The sequence below is a fragment of the Staurois parvus genome, unplaced genomic scaffold (genome assembly GCF_062004578.1).
Source record: "Staurois parvus isolate SC_StPar_1 unplaced genomic scaffold, SC_StPar_1.0 ptg000025l, whole genome shotgun sequence".
In the NCBI taxonomy this organism is placed as follows: domain Eukaryota; kingdom Metazoa; phylum Chordata; class Amphibia; order Anura; family Ranidae; genus Staurois; species Staurois parvus.
This window is the reverse complement of record NW_028317821.1, coordinates 31,138,478-31,160,869: the sequence shown is the minus strand read 5'-3', so window position 1 is coordinate 31,160,869 and position 22,392 is coordinate 31,138,478. Positions and strand designations below refer to the sequence as shown.

The 22,392-nt window shown below is 39.8% G+C and overlaps 1 protein-coding gene across 1 annotated transcript in view; it reads left to right on the top strand.

Moving 5' to 3' along the window:
* Positions 1–9,621: 9,621 nt before the first annotated feature.
* Positions 9,622–22,392, top strand: part of TMCC3 (transmembrane and coiled-coil domain family 3) — a 114,366-nt gene continuing 101,595 nt past the window's right edge. The window contains exon 1 of the mRNA XM_089652675.1: positions 9,622–9,865. Coding sequence (XP_089508801.1) covers positions 9,788–9,865 — 78 coding nt within the window. The 5' untranslated portion in view covers positions 9,622–9,787. The remainder of the gene's footprint in view (positions 9,866–22,392) is intronic.

The window sequence follows — 22,392 nt, the reverse complement described above, 5'->3', positions numbered from 1 at the left end:
CCGACCCTGGGCACTCAGGCAGTGCCCGAGTGCTCAAATGGTCAGTCCGCCCCTGGGTGTGATTAAGCCTGTCTATGCTTGAGGTGGAGGAATATATATATTTGAAATAAGAAGCCTACATTTTTTTTGTATTACTAGTAATAATGCTGACATCTGCCATATTTTTCATGTTAAGTTAGAATTTTAATGATAGGCCCACTTTAAGTAGACATGGAAGAATATAAATTATAGCATAAAAATATAACTAGTGGTAGCTGATCGCATTGTACTTGACTTTAATGTTGAAGACATTTTGTAGCTTATACAAGCCCTTTGTTCAGTTCAAATGGGTGTCAGGAACATACCTCAGTATGTACATCCATGTAATCCAGTCACCTAATGTGTCAAGGCAAATGTTGATTGCCTAAGAACATGATGGGAGGTGTGAAGGTTGTCAAACCACCCTTTCACAGTCATATTATTCTGTCCTCAGTGCAAGAAGTCTGCACAGGTGGTAATCATTTGATTTATAGGACTTCATTTGTGAATTGTTGTTAGAGAGGTAATAAACCCAAAAGCAAACATTTATTATATTGCAGTTTTCCAGTTCTTAGATGTGATGGCTGTATTAGATTCCTTTTTTTTTCCATCTGGTGATCCAGCTAGCAAGTCTGTTGTTTTTCAAAAGCAAAAGCTCTCCAGCAGAATGTATCCGTTTACAATCCATTTACCATTGGCAGGGGTGATTAAAATGATCAGCTTTTATTTATTCATGTAAAACCTATCACAAAAGGAACAATAAATGTTGCTGTAACTGACTATAAAGTGTTAGCTGGAGTCTAGCTTCAGTTTGTTATTGTATTTACATTAGTAAATATATTTAATTCTGCTGTGTGCTCTGCCTCAAGTGCTCATTCCTCAAGAGTTGTGTCTCACTAATATTGGAGGTGTATTACTGGCCAGATCACCAGGTGAAAACAGAGGAGAAAAAGCCAAAGAAAATAAAACTAATAGAGCCACCACATATAATGCTTGGTAAGCTGCAATATATTACATTTTTGGTTTTGGGTTTAATACCACTTTAAATCGATGCAGAAAAGATGTTAAAATATGGGGAATACATATGGAGTACTTCTTACAATATCTTTTTTATGCCAACCTTCTAAAGACTGGAAAGTGGGGTAGAATTTGAATTTTGGCTATGGTTTTTTTGTTTGCTGTGACCCAAAAGTGGAGATTAGCTCTTATCTCCTAGATTGTAAACTCGAAAGAGCAGGGCCTTCAATCCCCTCATGCTTTGCATTGTATTGGTATTGTTCTGTCACATGTTCTGTCCCCCTTTGTAATGTACAGCGCTGAGCGAACTATTGGCGCTTTATAAATACTGTATAATAATAATAATAATAATAAATTAATGTTTAAGAGACAGTGGGTTAAAGGGTTTGGAAATATTACCAGTGGGAGCACAAAACATTACAAAAATGCTTTTACTTTAGTACAGTGGTCTCGAAACTGAGGCCCGGGGGCCAGATGCGGCCCTTTGCTTTATTTTATCCAGCCCTTGGGGCATTATTCCCCCCATTGGCAGCAACAGAAGGGCATAGTTCCTGCCACTAAAACCCCACAATGGGGCCCTAGTCCTCTCACTGACACCAACTATGGCACACTATTAGTTCCATCGGTACCAGTGCTGGGGCACTATTATTCCCATTGACCCCAATGATGGGGCACTATTCCACCCACTGACACCAATGATGGAGCCCTATTCCTCCCACTGACACCAATGATGGGTCCCTATTCCTCTCACTCACACAAATGATGGGGCACTATTCTTCCCACTGACACCAAAAATAGGACACTATTCCTCCCACTGACAACAATGATGGGGCACTACTCTTCCCACTGACACCAAAAATAGGACACTATTCCTCCCACTGACACCAATGATGGGGCATCATTCCTTCCATTGATACCAGTGATGGGGCACTATTACACTCCTAATACCAATGGTGGGGCATTGTTTAATCCCTCTGACACAAGGACATTTTCTTCTCCCACTGGTCACAGTCCTGCCCCTCTAAAGTTTGATGGACAATAAACTGGCCATTTGCTTAGAAAGTTTGGAGACCCCTACTTTAGTACATTGGGGAGAAGTTAAAACCTCTGTAAATTTTTATTTTTGCTATTTGTGCTTAGCTATCCCAGTGAATCCTATTACTCTCATTTCTTGTTCTGAGCATTAAAGGGATAAAAGTGAGAAGAAACTCCTAAAGAAGTCACAGGCGGCAATGAAACCTTGACAGAGATGCTATTCCTTTTCTGCTCTATATAGAAGCAAAAAAATTAATGCTTTTGCTAGAATTAAGCCAGCCATACAGGAATCGAAATTCATCTGGTTTAGCAGGGACCAAGTGCATTTCGATCCATGCATGAGCAAGCTGGTTGTACACAAGTTAATCTATCGATCGACTTGTGTACAATCAGCTTGTCGGGTTTTTCCTGAGCAATCAGTGCCACCAGGGTCATTTTATCTTGCCGGCGAGGAATCAGTTTATTTTTTTTAACTCAACCTGCTGGTCAAACAAAAAAAAAATGAATATTAGCCTGCCTTAGACTTAAAGTGTATTTAAAGGCAAAACATTTTTATTTAGTTTGGACAGAGTATAGAAGAGTTTGTCTTTGCTCGTGAAGTGGAGATTTATGCTACATAATTGTGACCATTTGTTTCCAGGAACAGTGGCGACACTTGTTACAATGACATCCAAGAGGGGGGTTTACATTACTTTCTACCAGTTGCTTCTATGGGACAGGACTGTGGGACATAAAGACATGTCTATAGGGCTAGCCATTTGCCCTATGCTAGTTCTGTTTACTTCAAAGATCTAATCAAGATATGGATGGTTAAATATGAATACAATTTTCTACAAACTAACATTATAAAACTGAATATCTTACAAGCAGCATAAAAGAAAGTAGATTTAATAAGAAAATGTAAGGGATGTGGACAGCTTTCAATTTTCTTAGCTCTAAAAAAACTTCCGACTTACAATATATTGCTAAAAGTATTGGGACGCCTGCCTTTACACGCTCATGAACTTTAATGGCATTCCAATCTTAGTCCGTAGGGTTCAATATTGAGTTGACCCACCCTTTGTAGCTATAACAGCTTCAACCCTTCAGGGAAGGATGTCCACAAGGTTTAGGAGTGTCTCGTTTGCAATGTTTGACCATTCTTTCAGAAGTGCATTTCTGAGGTCAGACACTGATATCAGATGAGAAGGCCTGGCTCACAGTGTCCGCTCTAATTCATCCCAAAGATTTTCTATCAGGTTGAGGTCAGGCCAGTCAAGTTCCGCCACCCCAAACTTGCTCATCCATATCTTTATGGACCTTGCTTTGTGCACTGGTGCGTAGTCATGTTAGAACAGGAAGGGGTCATCCCCAAATTGTTCCCACAAAGTTGAGAGCATGAAATTGTCCAAAATGTCCTGGTATGCTGACACCTTAAGAGTTCCCTTCACTGGAACAAAGGGGCCAAGCCTAAACCCTGAAAAACAACCCCACACCATAATCCCCCATCCACCAAACTTTACACTTGGCACAAGGCAGTCAGGCAAGTATAGTTCTCCTGCAATTACCAAACCCAGACACGTCCATCGGATTGCCAGATAGAGAATAGGGATTCATCACTCCAGAGAACACATCTCCACTGCTCTAGAGTCCAGTGGCAATGTGCTTTACACCACTACATCCGACGCTTTGCATTGCACTTGGTGATGTAAGGCTTGGATGCAGCTGCTCTGCCATGGAAACCCATTCCATGAAGCTTTCTATGCACTGTTGTTGTACTAATCTGAAAGCCACACAAAGTTTGGAGGTCTTTAGCTACTTAATCTGCAGACAGTTGGTGACTTCTGTGCACTGTGCGCTTCAGCATGCGCTGACCCCACACTGTCATTTCACCCGGCCTACCACTTCGTGGCTGAGTTGGCCTATCACTTCATGGCTGAGTTGCTGTTGTTCCCAGTTGCTTCCACTTTGTTATAATACCACTAACAGTTGGCCGTGGCATATTTAGTAGCAAGGAAATTTCACTGATGGACTTATTGGAAAACCCACATCCATTGCTGCCAATGGAGGGGTTTTTGGCAACATAGTGTATATCATCTCCATTTTATACAACATGAGCACATTGGATTATGAATGAGCAAACCTGTAATTACTTTTTATTACAATTAATTTTCAATGTAAGAGAATGTTTGATTAGATTGTAAATTTATAGATATATTAGATTAGATAGATGTGCAACGATATGTATATACGCAGTAATGTATATTAGTAAAGTTCTAAACTCATAATTTAAATGCAAGCTCAAGTAGGTTATATGAATCAAAGCAGGAAATTCAAATGTGGAGTTTTACTGTAACAGCAGACGTTGTTTTACATAGTTTATCGTCCAGTAAATGTCCTATATATAAAATAAGGAAGAAAAAACTCCAGGAAATATGCACTAGTGGAGAAGAGTGGGTTTGTTATGACTATTTTTATCCTGGAAAGGAAGTAAACGAAAATAAAATAGCCATACATTATAAACATTGCAATTGTCTTAAAGCTGAAGTCCATACACTGAATGTCCGAAGATGAATAGGTGGGTGTTTGAAATGGCAGTGTACCCACACATCGGTGAGGAGGGAAGACTGCTTTGAAATGTGAGTGTTACTCTTTAACCTTTAATAAAAGAAAGTGGTTGGAAATACTGCACTTAGAGTTTCTTCTTGGCTCACTGGATTGGTGAGCTATTATTCTCCAGAAAAAATCTTGGATGTCCAGGGGCGATAGGAGCCCCAATAAGGAGACCCAGTAAAGGAAGGAAGCTGCTGGCCATTATAAACCAAGGATCCAGGGAGATCCTGCAAGCCTGTTGGCCCTTTGGGGTCACTGGGAGGAGGTGAGGAGGCAATCTAGCCGTTACCAGGAGAAGTGTTTCTTGACACAATCACGGATATATCACCATTTTACACTGCATGATTATATTGTTTTTCACAAAAGGACATTGCTAAGAGTTTGTTCCAACTTAGAGGACACTGTTTTTACTTTGGCACTGTGTGAGCACTGTGTATTATAATTTATTATCCTTCATTGGATATAGTTTTTGGATCATTTGTGTTTGTTATAAGTGTGTGCACTGTGATATTTATTAATAGGCACTCACTATATTAAGTGGAGAATAGATTTTAGTTTGGCACTAATCTTATCTGTATTTGATCACCTTATATGAAGGATTATTTTCATTTTATTTTTAGGATTATATTTAGCATATTTTGGCACTTATTTATATGTTAAGAGCGCTACACTATTTATTTGTTTATCACTAACGCTGTTTGAAATGGCACTGTTGAAAATCCTGAGTTAAAGCAGTACCAACCCCAAAGCTCAAAAAACAAAAATGTATCCCTAGATGTAGTGGCTGAATTGTTTTTTTTTTTTTAGCCTTTTTTGCTTTATTTTCACCTGGTGATCCAGTTAGTAAGTCTGGTAATTTTTAACTTCCTTTAAAAGATCAGTCTGTCCGGCAAAAGTGTAATTTAGAGGGTTGAGACAAACCTTGTACCACTGACAGGGGTGCTCACAATGATCAGAATTTATTCATGTATATGAAACCTTTAGTCCTCATGCACGCTGGACGTTTTGATAACGCTTGTAACGTTAGCTGTGTAAAGTCATGTGAGTTGTTCAGCTTTTTTTAGCATTTTTGCATCAGAGGCGTTTTCCCGCTTTTGCGGTTTTTAGCGTTATTTTTTAACAAAAAAAAATGTTTTTTGGTCAAAACAATGTCCAAAAACATTTTACCGCGTTTTGCCTCATTAGAGCGTTTTTACAGCTAAAAAAACTCCTCTAGAAACCCACTAGTCCTGGGTTTTTTTTTCAGCCAAAAAACGTTGATTACAGTCTATGTGCGCATGGACACATAAGATAACATGCTGGGGGGATTACTAGCTGCAGAAAAGAACGTCAAAAGACAAAAACAGCAGCTGTAAAAACATCAAGTGTGCATGAGGACTTATTCCAAAAGCAAAAAAAAAAAGCAACAACTGTTAGTGTAGCTCCTGAAACAGTGTCTGGCTTTAATTCACTAGTCAAGTCCATCTAAGGCTCCATTCCTACCTATGCAGTTTGCTTTTTGTCTGTTTTGCAGTGCTTTTCGCAGTTCGTTTTGTGTTTTTTCTACATGCATTTTTTATGCGCTTTGTGTTTTGTTCAGCTCTTTTTTTTTGTTAAAGTGGAATTTTTTTTGTTGCTGGGCAGAATAAAAACGCGGCAAAAACGTGACAGAAACGCACAACCATGCATTTCAGAAGCTTCTCCATTAAACTTTATTGTAGCAAAAATGCTGCTTTTTGCTTTTAAAAAAGTCCCTGACCCTTTCCAAAAAAGCAACAGCTCAAAAAAGCATAGATATGAACATGTTGCATAGGAAACCATGTTAAATGGACTGTAGTGCGTTTCTACAAAAAGCACTAAAAAAACACATTGGTGTGAACAGAACCGAAATCTGCTAGTGCATCTATCATTACCCTCTCCCCAGGTTGACAATGCCGCTGTCCAGGGGTATCTCTATTGCTCCTCCATCCAGAGAGGAAACACCCTAAAATAGGAAGTGTGTTTACTGGATCACCAGGTGAAAAAAAAGGAAACACAGTCTAAAAAAGGAAACTAATGGTCATGGATGCATTTATTTTCTTTTCTTAGCCTTTATTTTCACCTGGTGATCCAGCCAATAAGTCTTCTGTTTTTCAAAAGAACAGGCTCTCCTGCAGTTTCAGGGATGAGACAAAACATTTACCCCTTACATGGGTGCTTACAATGCTCAGTTTTTTATTAACTGAAACCATTATTAGTATAGAAAACCCCTTAAAATCCCAGTATCTTTCCCGCCATTTGTAAACGCTATAACTTTCACGTAAACCAATTAATTTACACGTATTGTTTTTTTGTTTTTTTTTTAGCAAAGACATGTCGCAGAATGCATTTTGGCAGAAATTTATGACTAAATTTGATTTTTGCATTTTTTTTTTACTGGACATGTTTCATGGCAAAAAGTCCAAAATATTGTTTTTTTTTCCTCAAAATTGTCAGCCTTTTTTTTTATAGCGCAAAAAATAAAAACCGCACAGGCAATTAAATACCACCAAAAGAAAGCTCAATTTGTGGGGAAAAAAGGATGTAAATTTAATTTATGTACTGTATTGCATGACTGCGCGATTGTCCGTTAAACTAGCGCGGCGCTGTATAGCAGAAAAATGGTGTAAATTGCAGTATTTATACAATAGTTTGTAGACGCTATAACTTCCACACAAAGCAATCAATATACACTCATTGGGATTTTTTTTACCAAAAACATAGAGCAGAATACATTTTGGCCTAAATTTATAACCAACTTTGAGTTTACTTTATATTTTTTATAGCTGAAAGTAAAAAATATTGTTTTTCTTCAAAATTTTTGACCTTTTTTTGTTTATAGCGTGAAAAATAAAAAGCGCACAGGTGATCAAATACCACCGAAAGAAAGCTCTATTTGTGTGAAAAAGGGCGTAAATTTCATTTGGGTGCAGCATTGCATGACCGTGCAATTACCAGTTGAATTAGTGCAGCGCCGAGTAGCAAAAAGAGGCTTGGTCATTCAGGGGGGTAAATCCTCTGGAGCTCAAGTGGTTAAAATGGCAAATTTGTGAAGATAAAAAATAATTTCTTCATTTTCTAAAAAATAAATTACAACTTTAAAAACTCACCACGCCTCTTATTAAATACCTCAGACTATAAACATAGATAAATGATGTAGCGCTTGCACATAAACATATATATAATAGTATAGTGACCCCCAAGTGAGATTACTGTATTCTAGTTCCCACATGGGCCTAATATAGTGAAGCAATCAGCATGTGCAGGGGCAAGACAAGCTCCTTTATCCACGAGGCAAAAATAGATGCGTGACACTTTCAGTCCTCAATATGGGACTTAAATATATAATTAATGTGGAGTTAATACAAAATGTGAAAACACTACAAACAATACACACATGAGGAAAAAAATCCAGTGATCTGTGTCACATTCCTTTTGTTCATGCAAATCAAAGGAATGTGTGTGAACCCACAAACCCTTGAATGTGATCCAATAACGGCTGAAATGGCCTCTCACCTCCTACCTGCGACCCTGCAGGGCCACAGAGCATTTAGTATACCACCACTGGGTCTAGGCAGAACTCCTCACGATTATATGGCTTGATAATGTTTCCCCAGAACACAGCTTCCACCTCTCCTATGGTATCCTTGCGGGCCAGTGAGCAAGATGAATCCCAGCTCAAATCCCCATAAGATAAAAGAAGACATCCTCCATAGTGTAGACCGTTTTAATTATAAAATTTAAACAAGTAAAGTGCAAACTCACATGAGCAGAGTTTTATACAGCGTTTTTCCCATATGTTGGGTGTAGGCATAGAGCTAAAGGGTGTTCCAAGATGGCGCCACGCCGGAAGTGCGTCACCACACTGTGGCATAGAGCTAAAGGGTGTTCCAAGATGGCGCCACGCCGGAAGTGCGTCACCACGCTGTGCCGTCGACGCGTTGCGTCACGTGACCTCGTGACTTCATCAGGATATCAGCTTGTCTTGCCCCTGCACATGTTGATTGCTTCACTATATAAGACCCATGTGTGAACTAGAATACAGTAATCTCACTTGGGGGTCACTATACTATTATATATATGTTTATGTACAAGCGCTACATCATTTATCTATGCTTATGCTTTAAAGACCTATTGGTATAGGATTAGATGTTAGCAGCTGTTGGATATTTGGTGTGATATATTCTTCTTTCCCACTATTGCTTAACATAAGAGCGCAAGAGGATTTTGTATATTGTCTTTTTAAATACCTCAGACTGTCTACTTCCCAAAAAGGGGTCATTTTGAGGGGTATTTGTGCTGTCTTGGCATTTCAGGGCCTCAAGAAATGAGACAGTCAGTACATCACGATTCATTGATTTTCAAATAAATGTGCCATAGTTTGTATTTTTTCCTTTATACAGCGAAAATAAACCCCCACCACCAAAAAAAAAGCTTTCTCTGTCTCAAAAAAAGAATAAAAATGTAATTTGGTACAGTGTAGCCTGACAGAGTAATTGTCATTCAAAGTGCAAGAGAGCACTGAAAAGGAAAAGTCGGCCTAGGCAGAAAAGGGGGTTTTGTTGTCAGGTGGTTAAACAGGTTTTCCTGTCATGCAGATGTTGCTGTGAATTGTGTAGGAGCCATGTATCAGGGTGGTATGTGAACATGAATCAGGCATGTTTATCTTGGTGGATCACCTTGGCTGCCAGCCAGAAACCTTATCTGTATCATGAAGTAAGTGAAGTCAGGGGCCCCTCCCAGGAGCAGACTTCTGATAACAGGTATTTGGATTGATTATTATTGTATCTGGTTCTGTTGAGGTCAGTGCTTGGACTGGGTGTCATGTTTTGTCATCTCTGCACCTTCAGTCAGTCAGTCAGCTCTCTCCTTTGTCGCTGGAAGCGGTGTGAGAGCTCCACAGGTTCCTGTGGGCCGGCAGTGAAGGGGTGTACGGAGGGGGCGTGTCTGTGACCCACCCTGATACACACACAGGCAGTCCTAGCCCTGAACACAGGCACAGCGGCAGTGGCAGTCGGTGTGTGGGGATCCCCAGCCGGGCTCCTCTATTATGTGGCAGCCAGCGTGGCCGTGCTAACAGGCGCCTTATTTCTTGTGGAGGGAGGAGGAGGACATATACCGAGCAACCATGCCGGGGAGCGATACGGGGATCGCTGTGGACAGGACCTACTCCGACCCGGAGAGGCACCAGAGGACCAAGACCAGGGTAAGCGGACACGACAAGTCCCAGCCTGCACTGACAGCCCGCGCATTGCTGGGACTTGTAGCTCTACAACTCGTGACACCCCCCCCCCCGATCTGCGGAGTGGGGGGGATCGGTGAGTGGGGGGATCATCTCCAACATGTGATCGGTGTGGAGAAGTTCGGGGTCCTTGCTGTATTGTGATCACCCCCATGATGAGCGGAGAGCAGACAATGGCATTGTGTGGAATAGATGGGGTGCCATGTACAGTCTATGTGACATGTTTAATGTATGGGGGGGTCACCCCAGTCTGTTCCTGATCCGGAGAACAGGGACATTCCTCCACTGTCTGACCAATGTATAGATCAGAGCCGGGGGGACACCGGGCACATCTCCGCTATGGAGGGATGGATGGAGGGCTCTGTGTTTATGGATCTCTATATATTGCATGCTGATAATGCTGTCAGATGTAAACCTTGACTGTGCTATTAATACAGTACTAATGACTCATCCAGAAGGTTTACATGGCACTAACCATGCACTTCCTACAATTATAGCTTTTCATATACATACATAGATTTTTTTTTATATATAATATAAAATGTCATAATTAAAAAAAAAAAAATATATATATATATATATATATATATATATATATATATATATTAGAATTAAAAAAAAATATACATACATTATTTTTTAATTATACCTTTTTAATAAATATATATATATATATATATATATATATATATATATATATATATATATATATATATTTAAAAAGGTTTAATTAAAAAGAAAAAGTGTGTGTGTGTGTGTGTGTGTGTGTGTGTGTGTGTGTGTGTGTATATATATATATATATATATATATATATATATATATATATATATATATTCGCCAATAGTTTGCGCACCGCTTTACAAAATGAAGGTAGACATTACAGTTACCATACAATTTGGTACAAGCGGAAACAGAGGGCCCTGCTCGTTAGAGCTTACTATCTAAGATATATAAAAATCTCGTGTATATGTATGTGTGTATATATATATATATATATATATATATATATATATATATACATTTTTTTTTTTAATGACATCTAACTTATATATAAATGTGTGTGCATACTATATTTTTCACACGTTACCTTTTATAAAATACATAATATTTACAGTATAATTAGGGAAGATGGAAAAGAGTGTATGTATGTATGTATGTATATACACTTTTTTCCCCCCACATTATCTTTATAATATTTCAGTATAATTGGGGGGGGGGGATATATTATATAAAAAAGCATTTTTCACATATTTCAATAATAAAATGAGAGTGTGTGTGTGTGTGTATGTGTATATATATATATATATATATATATATATATATATATATATAAAACATATTTTTTTTATTTTTTGACATAATATTTTTATAAATTTTCTGATATATAATGCAGGGTATCACACTGTAACTAATTGACAGGTTAAGATGTTAGGGCCCTTTTCACACTGCTTCATTAAAAAAAAGCAGTAAAAATGCATATGTTTTTGGTGCATTTTCTGCTTGCCTAACTCTAGTCATGTATCTTTTTAAAACATGGACATGTGACTCAAAAAGCACATAAGACCACAACTGCATTGAGTTTTTGATGCGTTTTCCATTCATTTCAATGGGGAGGTGCGATATTGGTGTTCTTTTTAAATATGAACCAAAAGTGCAGCTTGCAGGACTTTTAAAAACTCACTTCACCCGTAGTGTATGGCTGTGAAAAGTTCTATAGGATTTAAGAGAATATATATTTTTCCTGCATATTCCGCTTTTTAAATGCCAAAAGCCCATCAACAATTGATCAGTGTGACAGAGCCCTTAGTATTGATGAATTCACTAGGACTGCTGTTACTTTCCAGGGTCCTGACTTTTGTGTCACTGGTGAAGCTTGACACCAAATTAGAACTACACAGTCCTGCAGCCAAGCCCAGTTTCCCTCAACAGGAAATGCAGGAAAAATGCACAAGGGTCATATAGGCAACAAACGACTCTACAAACTATTCCATATCAGCTGTTTGCCATGAGTCACAGAGCTGCCTCAACATGCTGAGATCTTGTCTTCCAAATATACCAGCCACTGATTCATTCTGTGCTTTTATTGAAGGTTTTTCTTAGTACTGTGAAGGAACAGCTAGGGTAATTCTTATAAGGCATGCCTTTAATCAACATCCTTTACTGTGTTGTTTTTATTATTTGTGTGTGTGTGTGTGATATTTTCACTTTATTTATCCAATGATGTAGTTTGCGTAAACAGGGATTTGCCTTTCCCATTATTGGATAATTGAAGTGACAATGTACACAATAAGGCAGATTTACTTAAGCGTTTGAGAATGGTCAACCAATAAAATGTGTAAATATTCCCTTTAATTACCCAATCATGAGCAGATGAATGAGAAGTGAGCAGGGGTTTTCTTTCATGTAATTGGATAATTGAGGGGAATCTAGTGTGAACTCTCTCAAATCCTTCAGGAAATCAGTGTCAAGTTGTATTAAGTTCACACTAAGGCAAGCCATAGATGATGCAGTTTTCTTTCTTTCCACTACAGTGTTGATGAGGGAATCCCTCCCACAGCACTGGTGGGGAGCCCTCCCTGCCAGCAGAACACAATGATTACTGCTGGCAGCTATAGCCAGTGGCAGTAATCGCAAGTAAAAAATCAAACAGGCTGGTTGCACTGAAGTTTATAAATGGATCAACTTTAGTACAACCAGCCTACCCATAGATGGATTGAATCTTGGCTGATCCCAGCTGAACTGACCGAGATTCCTTTTACACGGCGTGGACTCCTTTCAGACCAACAGGGAATCTGTCCTCTGAACCCCTGCTGATCAGAGCGGGTGGATGACCAATCCATGTCCGCTCAGTTTATGCAAAGCAGGGCTGGACAGAGCCCACTCTGCTCTATGGCTGGCTGGGTTTAAATGGACAGTGCAGTCAGATTTACACCCGACTGCCCTCTGATCCGACTAGACCAGGGGTAGGCAAGCTGCGGCTCTCTAGCTGTTGTGGAACTAAATTTCCCATGAGGCATTGCAACATTACAAAACTGACAGTTACAGCTATGACTTGCAGAGGCATGATGGAACTTGTAGTCCTGCAACAGCTGGAGAGCTGCAAGTTGCCTATCCCTGGCCTAGACTGAGGGAGATGGATCCCTTTCCACTTTTTTTTTTTTTCTTTTTTTTTTTTAGAGGATATGATCAGATCGGAGGTAGGCAGTTTTAAATGGACACAAGTCCGTTTATACCTGCCAGTCCATAGAGGTAGATAGACTGTCCAATCTGGTCCACCTGAAAAACAGGCGGACCTGATTGGACCCTTCACATGAAAGGGGCCTTAAATTGTCAATACACAGTTATATTTTCTCCTAGATTGTAAGCTTGAAAGAGCAGGGTCCTCGATCCCCTCATGTTTTGCATTGTATTGGTATTGTTCTGTCACATGTTCTGTCCCCCTTTGTAATGTACAGCGCTGAGCGAAATATTGGCGCTTTATAAATACTGTATAATAATAATAATAATAATAATTTCAATCATTAGTAAAGTTCTGAAAAATAATTCATTAGGATATTCTTTAATGCCATTGCTGAGTCAACTAATTTTGTTTGAAAGCCCTTAAATTTTAATCCAGACTAGGGATGAACACAGGCGTGTTCGGATCCTAGTCCAAACGCAGGTGTGGGGTGGGGAATGTCTCAGCAGCTTGTACTTGGCGGTGTGCTGTGACAGCTTCCTGGAGAGAGAGCTCAGGTGGGTTCAGATCAGGATATGAACATACATGACCTCATCCCTGGACCAGACATTTGAATTGAATGGAATCCCAGACTTTTTCATTAACAAACGCACCATTTTTTCCTGAAAGAAAACCGCATTCACAATTAGAATTTAATTTATAAAAGAAAACTTTTCCATCCTGCTCCTTTTAATTTTCTCATCGTTACAGTGAAAAACGAACATCGATTTGACCCCACTAACCATTAGAAAATCAAACTCACACTAGGTTTATCCACCATATCTGAGCATGGTTCATTCCCAAAGTGCAGTTTGTTTGTGTAGTCTGCTTGCTTTGTACAGTGTTTGGGCATGGTTCAGTATATCGATTTCGGGACCTCTTAAAAGAAGTGGCCTTGGGTATGGTTGATGAAAATACTCTAGAGTCCATTACAGTGTGAACGCAGACCAATGGTTGAGTGGGTAGAGTCGGCGTTGGCCACAGTACAAGGCAGCCGTTCCTAGTCGGCCCATTCTAGTAGCGGCTTATGATTAACTGTGCATGTTTTCTGTGATGTAAGTATGTACCCGATGATCAGGCACGTATTTCAGCAATTAAAAACTTCTCATCAATGAGTTCTCATTTAATAAACCTTTTCTGCAGTCATAGGTGACATTCCTGACACATTCAGAAATATGCCCTTTGGTTTAGTCCTAATTACCAGTGCTACAAAGAAAAGCTCTGTAGGTTTTTGTTTTGCATAATATTTCCAGGAAATTTCTTGTTTTCTCTGTGCTTTGGGGCTTTTGAAAGCTTTTATCACTGCTTCACCTAGGCTATTCCCATGATGTCTCGCCACGATCTGTGAGATTCAAAAGCTTTACCTTACATGTCTCCTATGCATCTACCTTGCTGGGGCTGCTTGATTGGATACAAACTGAACAGGTTGTTTGGGTAGGTTGTCATATGACAAGGTTTTAGTAAATGTGAAGGAGATTGTATAAACCTTTTACAATCGGATTTTAGGCTTCATGAACACTAGCTGCTTTTTTTTTTTTTTAAGCTATTAGAAGCTATTATGAACGTTTTTCTACTAGACGTTAATAGTGTTATTCTCGGTTTTTGCACACTATTTTATGCTAGAAGCGTTCTTCAAGCTTTGGCGTTTAGGAGCAGAAAAATAATTGTTTTTGGGAGCATTTTCCTCGTAGAAAAAAACACCAAATGCTCCTGATAATAGCTTTTTTTTTTTTTTTTTTTTTTTTTTTTTTGGATCTCCTGTAAAAACGCTAACGCACCTAAATGTTACTACAGACCAGCCCAAAAACACTGTTATCAGTGTTCTTCATCCAGCCTTTTTTGAGCTTTTAAAAAATGCTAGTGTGCATGGAGCCAGGTATTGGAGGTTATGTTCCGTATGTTGGTATTACTTTGGTATTGCTACTTATTGCCATAATTTTGTTATGTATTTTAAAGTCCTACTAAACCCACAACCGTAAAATCAGTCTGTATATGCAGTAAAGCATGCGTTTTATACTCGCTGTGGAACTTAAAGGGTTAATCCTCTGCATTGTGTAAAAAGAATGTTTGATCCTGTCTTCTCTGATCCTCCCCTTCTTCCACTGTCCCTGACTCATCTCCTGATAGAACAGAGCCTTGGGGGCAAGTTGCATATGCTCAGTTTTGTGTCTATTGCTAGAGAGGTTTTTTTCTTTTTTCCATGCAGAGTGCATGTGATCAGCACAGGGCCAATCAGTACTGTCCAGACAGAGTGTCAGGGGTCCTGCAGTCTCCTAGGACAGTGAGAGGAGAATGAAAAATCCTCCTATAAGCTTTAACCTGTGCTTTGCTGGACACTGATAGACTTCACAAGACTGCTATATACTGCTGATGAGAAAAGGTATTTAGCAGTATGTTTACTACAATAATTGCATTTCCATGTTCTGTGTACTGTGGGAGACTGGATATAATGAATGCAGGGTCCTGGGTTTAGTAACACTTTAGGTGCTCAGACATGTCTACTATAAAGGCTCATGTTGATGGGCGTTGTTTTTCTGGAATGCACATCAAACGTAGTACTGCAAAATCCCAGTAACTTTAGTTGAGTATCACACCTAGCCATTCAAGCGTACCATTCACATGTAGTTTCAGACAAACTTTTTTAAAAAAGTACCTCTTCACCCCCCTTACTTTTTTCTATCTCCTTCTAATACTGCTGTAATTTGCTGCTCCGCTGCCATATATTGGTGTGCTGCCAGGTCCATGGTCCAGGCACTGTGTCCCTGCTTCTGCAGCTGTCTAGAATATGTAACGGGGATATGCAGGAGCAAGGACACGTCATTCTCACCTAGGCAAGATTAGAAGCTGGGGGTTGACCGGAGAAAGACAAAAGAAAAAATGTAAACGAGCACACACACAAATAGAATCAGATTCTTTATATAGGGGAGGAGGGAGGGTTGCAGTTGGGAAAAGTTTAATTTTAAGAGTGAGGGTCTGCTTTGAGCTGCCATTTTTGGATATTTAGGGAAGAGATCTCACATTCAGGAAAGCGATACATCCATGACTGTGCTGAACTTTTACTTTCAGTCCTCTGTAGGCAGATTGTGTTTTGAATGTGACAGCTCTGTGTCTAGTTATGCAGACAATAGTTGTCATTGTCGCATATCTGGCAAAGTGAGCAGTTATTTGGATCCATGCTGAGCCAGAACACATTCCTTCACCCTGTCTTAATCAGGATGCAATGTTGGACATCTGAGCACCTAAATACTATCTTCATGGGGGGGGGGGGGGGTGCCATCTGCTCCTATTTCTAGGGGGATACTGAAAACCAGTGGTGGGATGAAATATAGGACTCTTTTATGTACTGTAAATCAAACATAATTCCAGTGTAACTGCATTGTATTAGGTGATGGGAGGGCATTCCTGTTTTATTAACAAATCTTGTGGTGTGTTTTTTTTTTTTGTTTTTTTTTACTTCAGTGTAAGAATTTTTCTCATACATTTCTATAACTTTATTAGATAACATCTGAGCAAAGTCTTCCTATATATATATTTTCACTTTACACTGTCTGACGGAAAACCCAGACTAGGGGACATAACTTAGACTTCTAAGAACATTGGACGTGTGTATTAAAGGTGAATGTGTGACCATGTTTCACCCATTTTTAGGTTGTAACATGGTGTCAAGCAGACCCCCAATCTCCAAAATGTGCCCCCTTTTTTCTTCCACGCAGCAGTTGTCAGATTTGAAATTGGTGCACAGAGATCTTTGAATGAATAAACTACAAGTTTCCTCCAGCTCACTAACTGAAAGCCTATACCTTATGGACCATAGAGTATGGTCATAGAGCTGGAGGAAGAGTCTGCAGGAGCCTGGCACTGTACCTGCCACCCATTGATCATGGTTTCAATGCTTTGCAGCCTCATTTTGCAAAACAAACAAAAAAAAAAAAATACTGCACATTTCTTTGCTGCAAATTTATGTGCATTTTTGCAAAGGAACAGATATGTTTGTTGCCATTCTTGATCTTTTCTTCCTTATGTTCTAATTGGCTTTATTGCCATGCTGTCCCTGTGGCTTCAATACTTTGACAGAACTGGAACAAACATGCAAATTAAAGAATTCTAATTTAATTTCATGGTAATGAAAGTATTGAAGCCAGAGGAATCCAGATAACAAACATATTCTGTGGTCTTTGATCACTCAGTTGTCCGTCTTAGAGGTGGTAGAGGACAGATGACAAAGCTCTCTGTTCACCAAAGACTGAGAACTGAGCAATCAGCGGTCTTCAGTTCTATGTCTTGGAGGTGGCAGGGAACAGATCGGACGGATGCTCCATCCATCTAGGTGAGTATGTAAGTTTATTTTGTAAAAAAATTACCAAACTTCTCTTTAAAAAAATGCAGGTTAAAGCACAGAAACATCAAGTATTACTTGCAGTATATTTCCTTTCCATTGTTTAATTTACTTGCAATGTGCCTTTGCATTTGCTAGCAAATGTTAGTCAATGTCAATTGTGTAGCACATCCTTCTCCCTCTTACTATGTCATAGCTCTTTTCTTCCAGGGTTGTGTAATTACTCTGTGCTTGCCCAGCCAACCCTCCATTCACCTCTTATAAGTTTTATGTATCTGCTGGGAGAGGAGCAAAGGGGAATACTATAAAGCAGTGGTTCTCAATTTCCCTTGAGATAAAATAGCTCTCACAAATTCCAAGCCATTGATATTGATTTAAAGCACCTATGCAAGGTGACAGAAGTCCTGAAAACAAGACCTGTTTTGGGGTACTTAAGTGACATTTTATAACAGTGTTTCCCAACCTTAGTCCTAAACTGCCAGCTCTGAGCCTACTGGGGCTGCTGACATCACATCCAAGATGGTGGCACCCAGCATCAGTTTTAGGGCTTTTGGATGTCTACACAAGGGAGGCTTTTACAAGTAAATGGTGTGCATAAAATATGTTAAATGAACATATAATCCTATAGATGGTTAATTCTAAAGGCTCAAGGGTTTTTTTTTTTTTTTTTTACCTTGATGCATGCTCCCCCAATACTTACCTGAGCCCCATCGCAATCCAGCAATGTGCATGAGAGCCTCGGTTCTCTGGGGACTCTCCCTTCTCATTGGTTGAGACCGCAGCCAGGAGTGCTGGCGGGGGGGACCCGAGAACAGGAGGATCGGGGCTGCTCTGTGCAAAACCACTGCAATTAGCAGGTAAGTATAACATGTTTGTTATTTAAAAAAAAAAACCCAAAAAAACTTGCCTTTTTAAATCACTTTAAAACAAAATAATCTACTTGTTACTGATCTTAAGGCTCGGCTCACACTACCACGACTTGGGATCCAACTTGTGAGACCCCCAAGACGCATGACATCCCATGTTGGTCATTGAGAGCTGTCTTAATTAGCACTACTGAAGTCACTCCGACTTTAGAAAAGGTTCCTGTACTACTTCAAGACAACTTCTATCCGACTTGTGCCCATATATTTTAATAGAAATCGCCTCCAAGTCAGATCCTCATCTATATTGATGTGATTTGGATCCGACAATTCAGGAAGATTACCCAGGCATTCCCTGAAAGTTGCTTCATAGTCACTTCAAAGTATTACTCAAATCACGTTGAAAAGTTGCACTGTGAGTCATGCGACTTTCAGGTCGCAGTAGTGTGAACCGAGACTAAAAAAGAAGTTTGGTAACAAAAAAGAAAAAAACCAATCAATCATACTCACCTGGATGGACTCAGCACTGATCCGATCCCAGCTCTAAGACCGAGAATTGAGCGATCAAAGATCACTGATTGCTCGGTCTTCAGTGAGCAGAGAGCTGGTGACTGTCAATCACTGGATCTCTGCTGTGCCTCTCTGGCTTTTACTGGAGCGCCAGGCTGTGGAGGGGACGGAAGTGGCTGGCTCAGGCTCTCAGCGGTATGCTCAGAGCCTGAGCCAGCTGTTGGTCAGGGATGTGGGTGGATCCTGACATCCCGATCCAGATCCTGGACCAACAGAGTGACTTCAGCTGCCAATGGACTTTATCCCACTGTTGGCTGAAAAATGGGTCATAGGAGTGCAGAACAAAGTGCACTCCTGTGACCCATAGAAGTAGAGCCAAAAGAGCTTTGGCCCAACTTCTCCTTTTTTAATTATCTATCCATCCACAGGATTTGTATTGCACCAACAGTTTGCACAAAACTTTACAATATATACAGTTTCAATACAAGAGGGTTAGGAAGACCCTGGTTGTGTGAGCTTACAATCTAAAGATGTGTTTTCTTTTGATTCTGTATTTGATAGAGATGTTTCTGAATAGTTTTCTTGTCAGCTAAATGAATGAATATGAAGAATACTGGATGAGTCATTTTGAGGGCAGGAGAAAATGACTGCAAGTCAGAGGGGGGCTATTACTCTGATCTCTCGATATACATACATTTTCAGACTTTGCCACCTACACAAATGTTAGCTTTTGTCATAGATTTGTTGTCTTATCTTGTTTATATTTTTGCAAAGTGGAAATAATGTCTAAAATTAAACGTCTTTGTGTATAGAGACACTGGATGAAAGCATAAACATTCTAGTTAAATGTCTTGTATACTGAGGCACTGTTTGAAGAAGCCCACCCATCACCATGTGTGAAAAATCGTCTTGGATTTGAGCGCTCTCTAATGCAGAGGCCTGCCTGGATGTAAATACAAGTGATAACTGCGGTGTTTTTATGGTTCTTAGCTAGGGAAAAAGTCAAGGCCTTTCCTGTCCTCTGAGAGTCTCGGGGTGATTTTTGAGGAGCCTCAAACTGAACTATAAGTCCTCATGCATATTAGGCCCTGGTGTATCCTGCAGGCGAAAGGTACATATGCATTGTCCAGTCCCACTGCCGACAGCCTGTAAAACTCTGAGAGCTGCTGTGGCTGGATAGTTCACTGAGAGATGTCCACATTTAGTGCAGTATGCACCCAGGATCTGCGTTTCAGGCATTAATCCCTGGGAGCATGCTGCCCTACACATTGGTACCACACTATAGCAGCCTCTCATAGCTTTATTGGCTGCCAGTCGCTGGACGACGAGCCTGTGCCTACCAACTACACTAAATCTTTGGGGGGGAAACACCCAGTGTTCATGAGGCCTTACTATATGAGTACGTATTAAACCATATCTTAGAGGTTGGAACAAGACCGTGAGAACACAGGGAGGGAATAGTAAGAACAGCCGCTAGTACAAACAGGACAACCCTCTATATTAGCGGTTCTCAACCCGGGGGTCGAATGACCCTTTCACAGGGGTCGCCTAAGACCATCGGGAAAACACATATTTCCGATGTGTAAAGAGCAGCTACTGTGTTGAGAGCAGCTACTGTGTTAAGAGCAGCAGTATTGGAGGTAAAACGACACTTCATGAAATATAATTACTGGGTAAATAATTTTATGGTTGGGGGTCACCACAACATGAGGAACTGTATTAAAGGGTGGCGGCATTAGGAAGGTTGAGAACCACTGCTCTATATCCTCAGTAGCAATAAATCAGAAAAAAGTGCAGCACTAAAAAATATATCCAAGAACAATAAAATGGTGGAAAAAGAAACCGCTTTCGCGTTTTACTGAATGGGAATAAATGAGTGAACAAACCGCAATGTATAATGCAATAAGGGAAGCGCTCTGACAGCAGTATATTAAGCACTTCCCTTCCGGCCCATGTACATAAACAGCCGGACGGGAGCAGTGCAGGAGCGAGTGGCCGTTTATAAACTTCCTCCCACATTCCCTGCCTGTGCACGCTCCCTGGGAGCATGCGGCACCACGATCCGGTGCTCTGGACACAGTGGAACACTGATCACTGTACAGGACCTCTGTGTGAGGTCCCGATCATATGATCACTGATTGGCTAATCAGTGATCACATGAATAGTAGTAAGCAAGATGTCACTTGCTGACGACATTGCTTACTACTAGTCAAATCTGTGAATGTTCACAGAGATCACATGGTACAAGGCTATTCGCAACAGCCTTGTACCATGTGACAAGCTGTGACTAATCACAGGTCTCACAGTATTTCTCAATGGCTTCAAGAATGTAGCCAGAGAGAAGGAGAAATTATTGCTTTTACAGCCTTAGGGCTCATGTACACTGCAGCTGATAAACTGATGTTTAGGAGTTGTTCAGCGTTTTTTTTTTTTTTTTTTTTTTTTTTTTTTTAGCAGCCCCTGAACTCACCCTAATGTTTTCCTATGTGTCCATGTACACATCTTCGTTTACAGGAATTTGAGTTTACAGTTTTTTTTTAATGCAGAAAACTTAAAAAAGCGTCGATTTTATCAGCGTTTCAAGGCAAAACCCTTCTAAACGCGGCAAATCGCGTTTATAAGCGGTTGCGTCTGAAAATTTTTTTTTTTTTTTTTTTACTCCAGTTCCGAATGCTGTCCAGAGCCTTTTTTTATCATGAAAAATGCATGCAAAGCGTTTTCAAGGTACACAGATGGACAAAACACCGAACACAGGATGTTCCTACCAAGCTTGTCACACATTGTAATGACCAATTCACACCTCAGACCTCTCCCACCCTTGGAAACAAAAGATATGTTAATGACCATTCACACCTCAAAGTCCTCATGAAGACCCCCTGCCAGGTGGCCTTAATGACTCCACCAGGCACCTTTCCCACCCTTTGAAACAAAAGAAATGTTAATGAGCAACTCACACCTAATTATCTCAACACATACAGCTGTCTCTGCTTCTACTCTCTGTATTTCTCTGAAACAGTCTGAAATAGTTAATAATTTACCACTTTTCAGTGCATTCTGGGCATGTGGGAGGTTCTCCTGTGCTTATCTTTAAAAAACGCTTCTAAATGTGCATAAAAGCGTTATGCAAATGCGGCTAACAGACGTTTTTTAACCTTTTCCAGCAGTCAGTTTCCATCATTCAGAAGTGTCCATTGTACATGGGGCCTTTTATGGGTATAAAAACAATCTGTGTAAAAAAAAATCTTTCTCACCCCCCACAAGTAGTACGGTGTCACTATGACACTGTACTGCTAGGGTGACATTCTGTTAAAAAACATAAATAATATAAAGACTTTTTTTTTGAAGAATTATAATTTTTGGTGTTAAAATAATTTGGGGTTTTTTTTTTTTTTTTTTTTTACTAAAAAGATAGCTGAATACATTTTGGCCAAGCTTTATGAAGAGATTATTTATTTGCAAAATTTTATAAGAAAAACACTTTTTTTTTTTTTTCTCCAAAGCGCTTGGGCTTTTTCATATTTGTATAGCAAAAAAAATAAAAATCCCAGTGGTGAATAAATACCA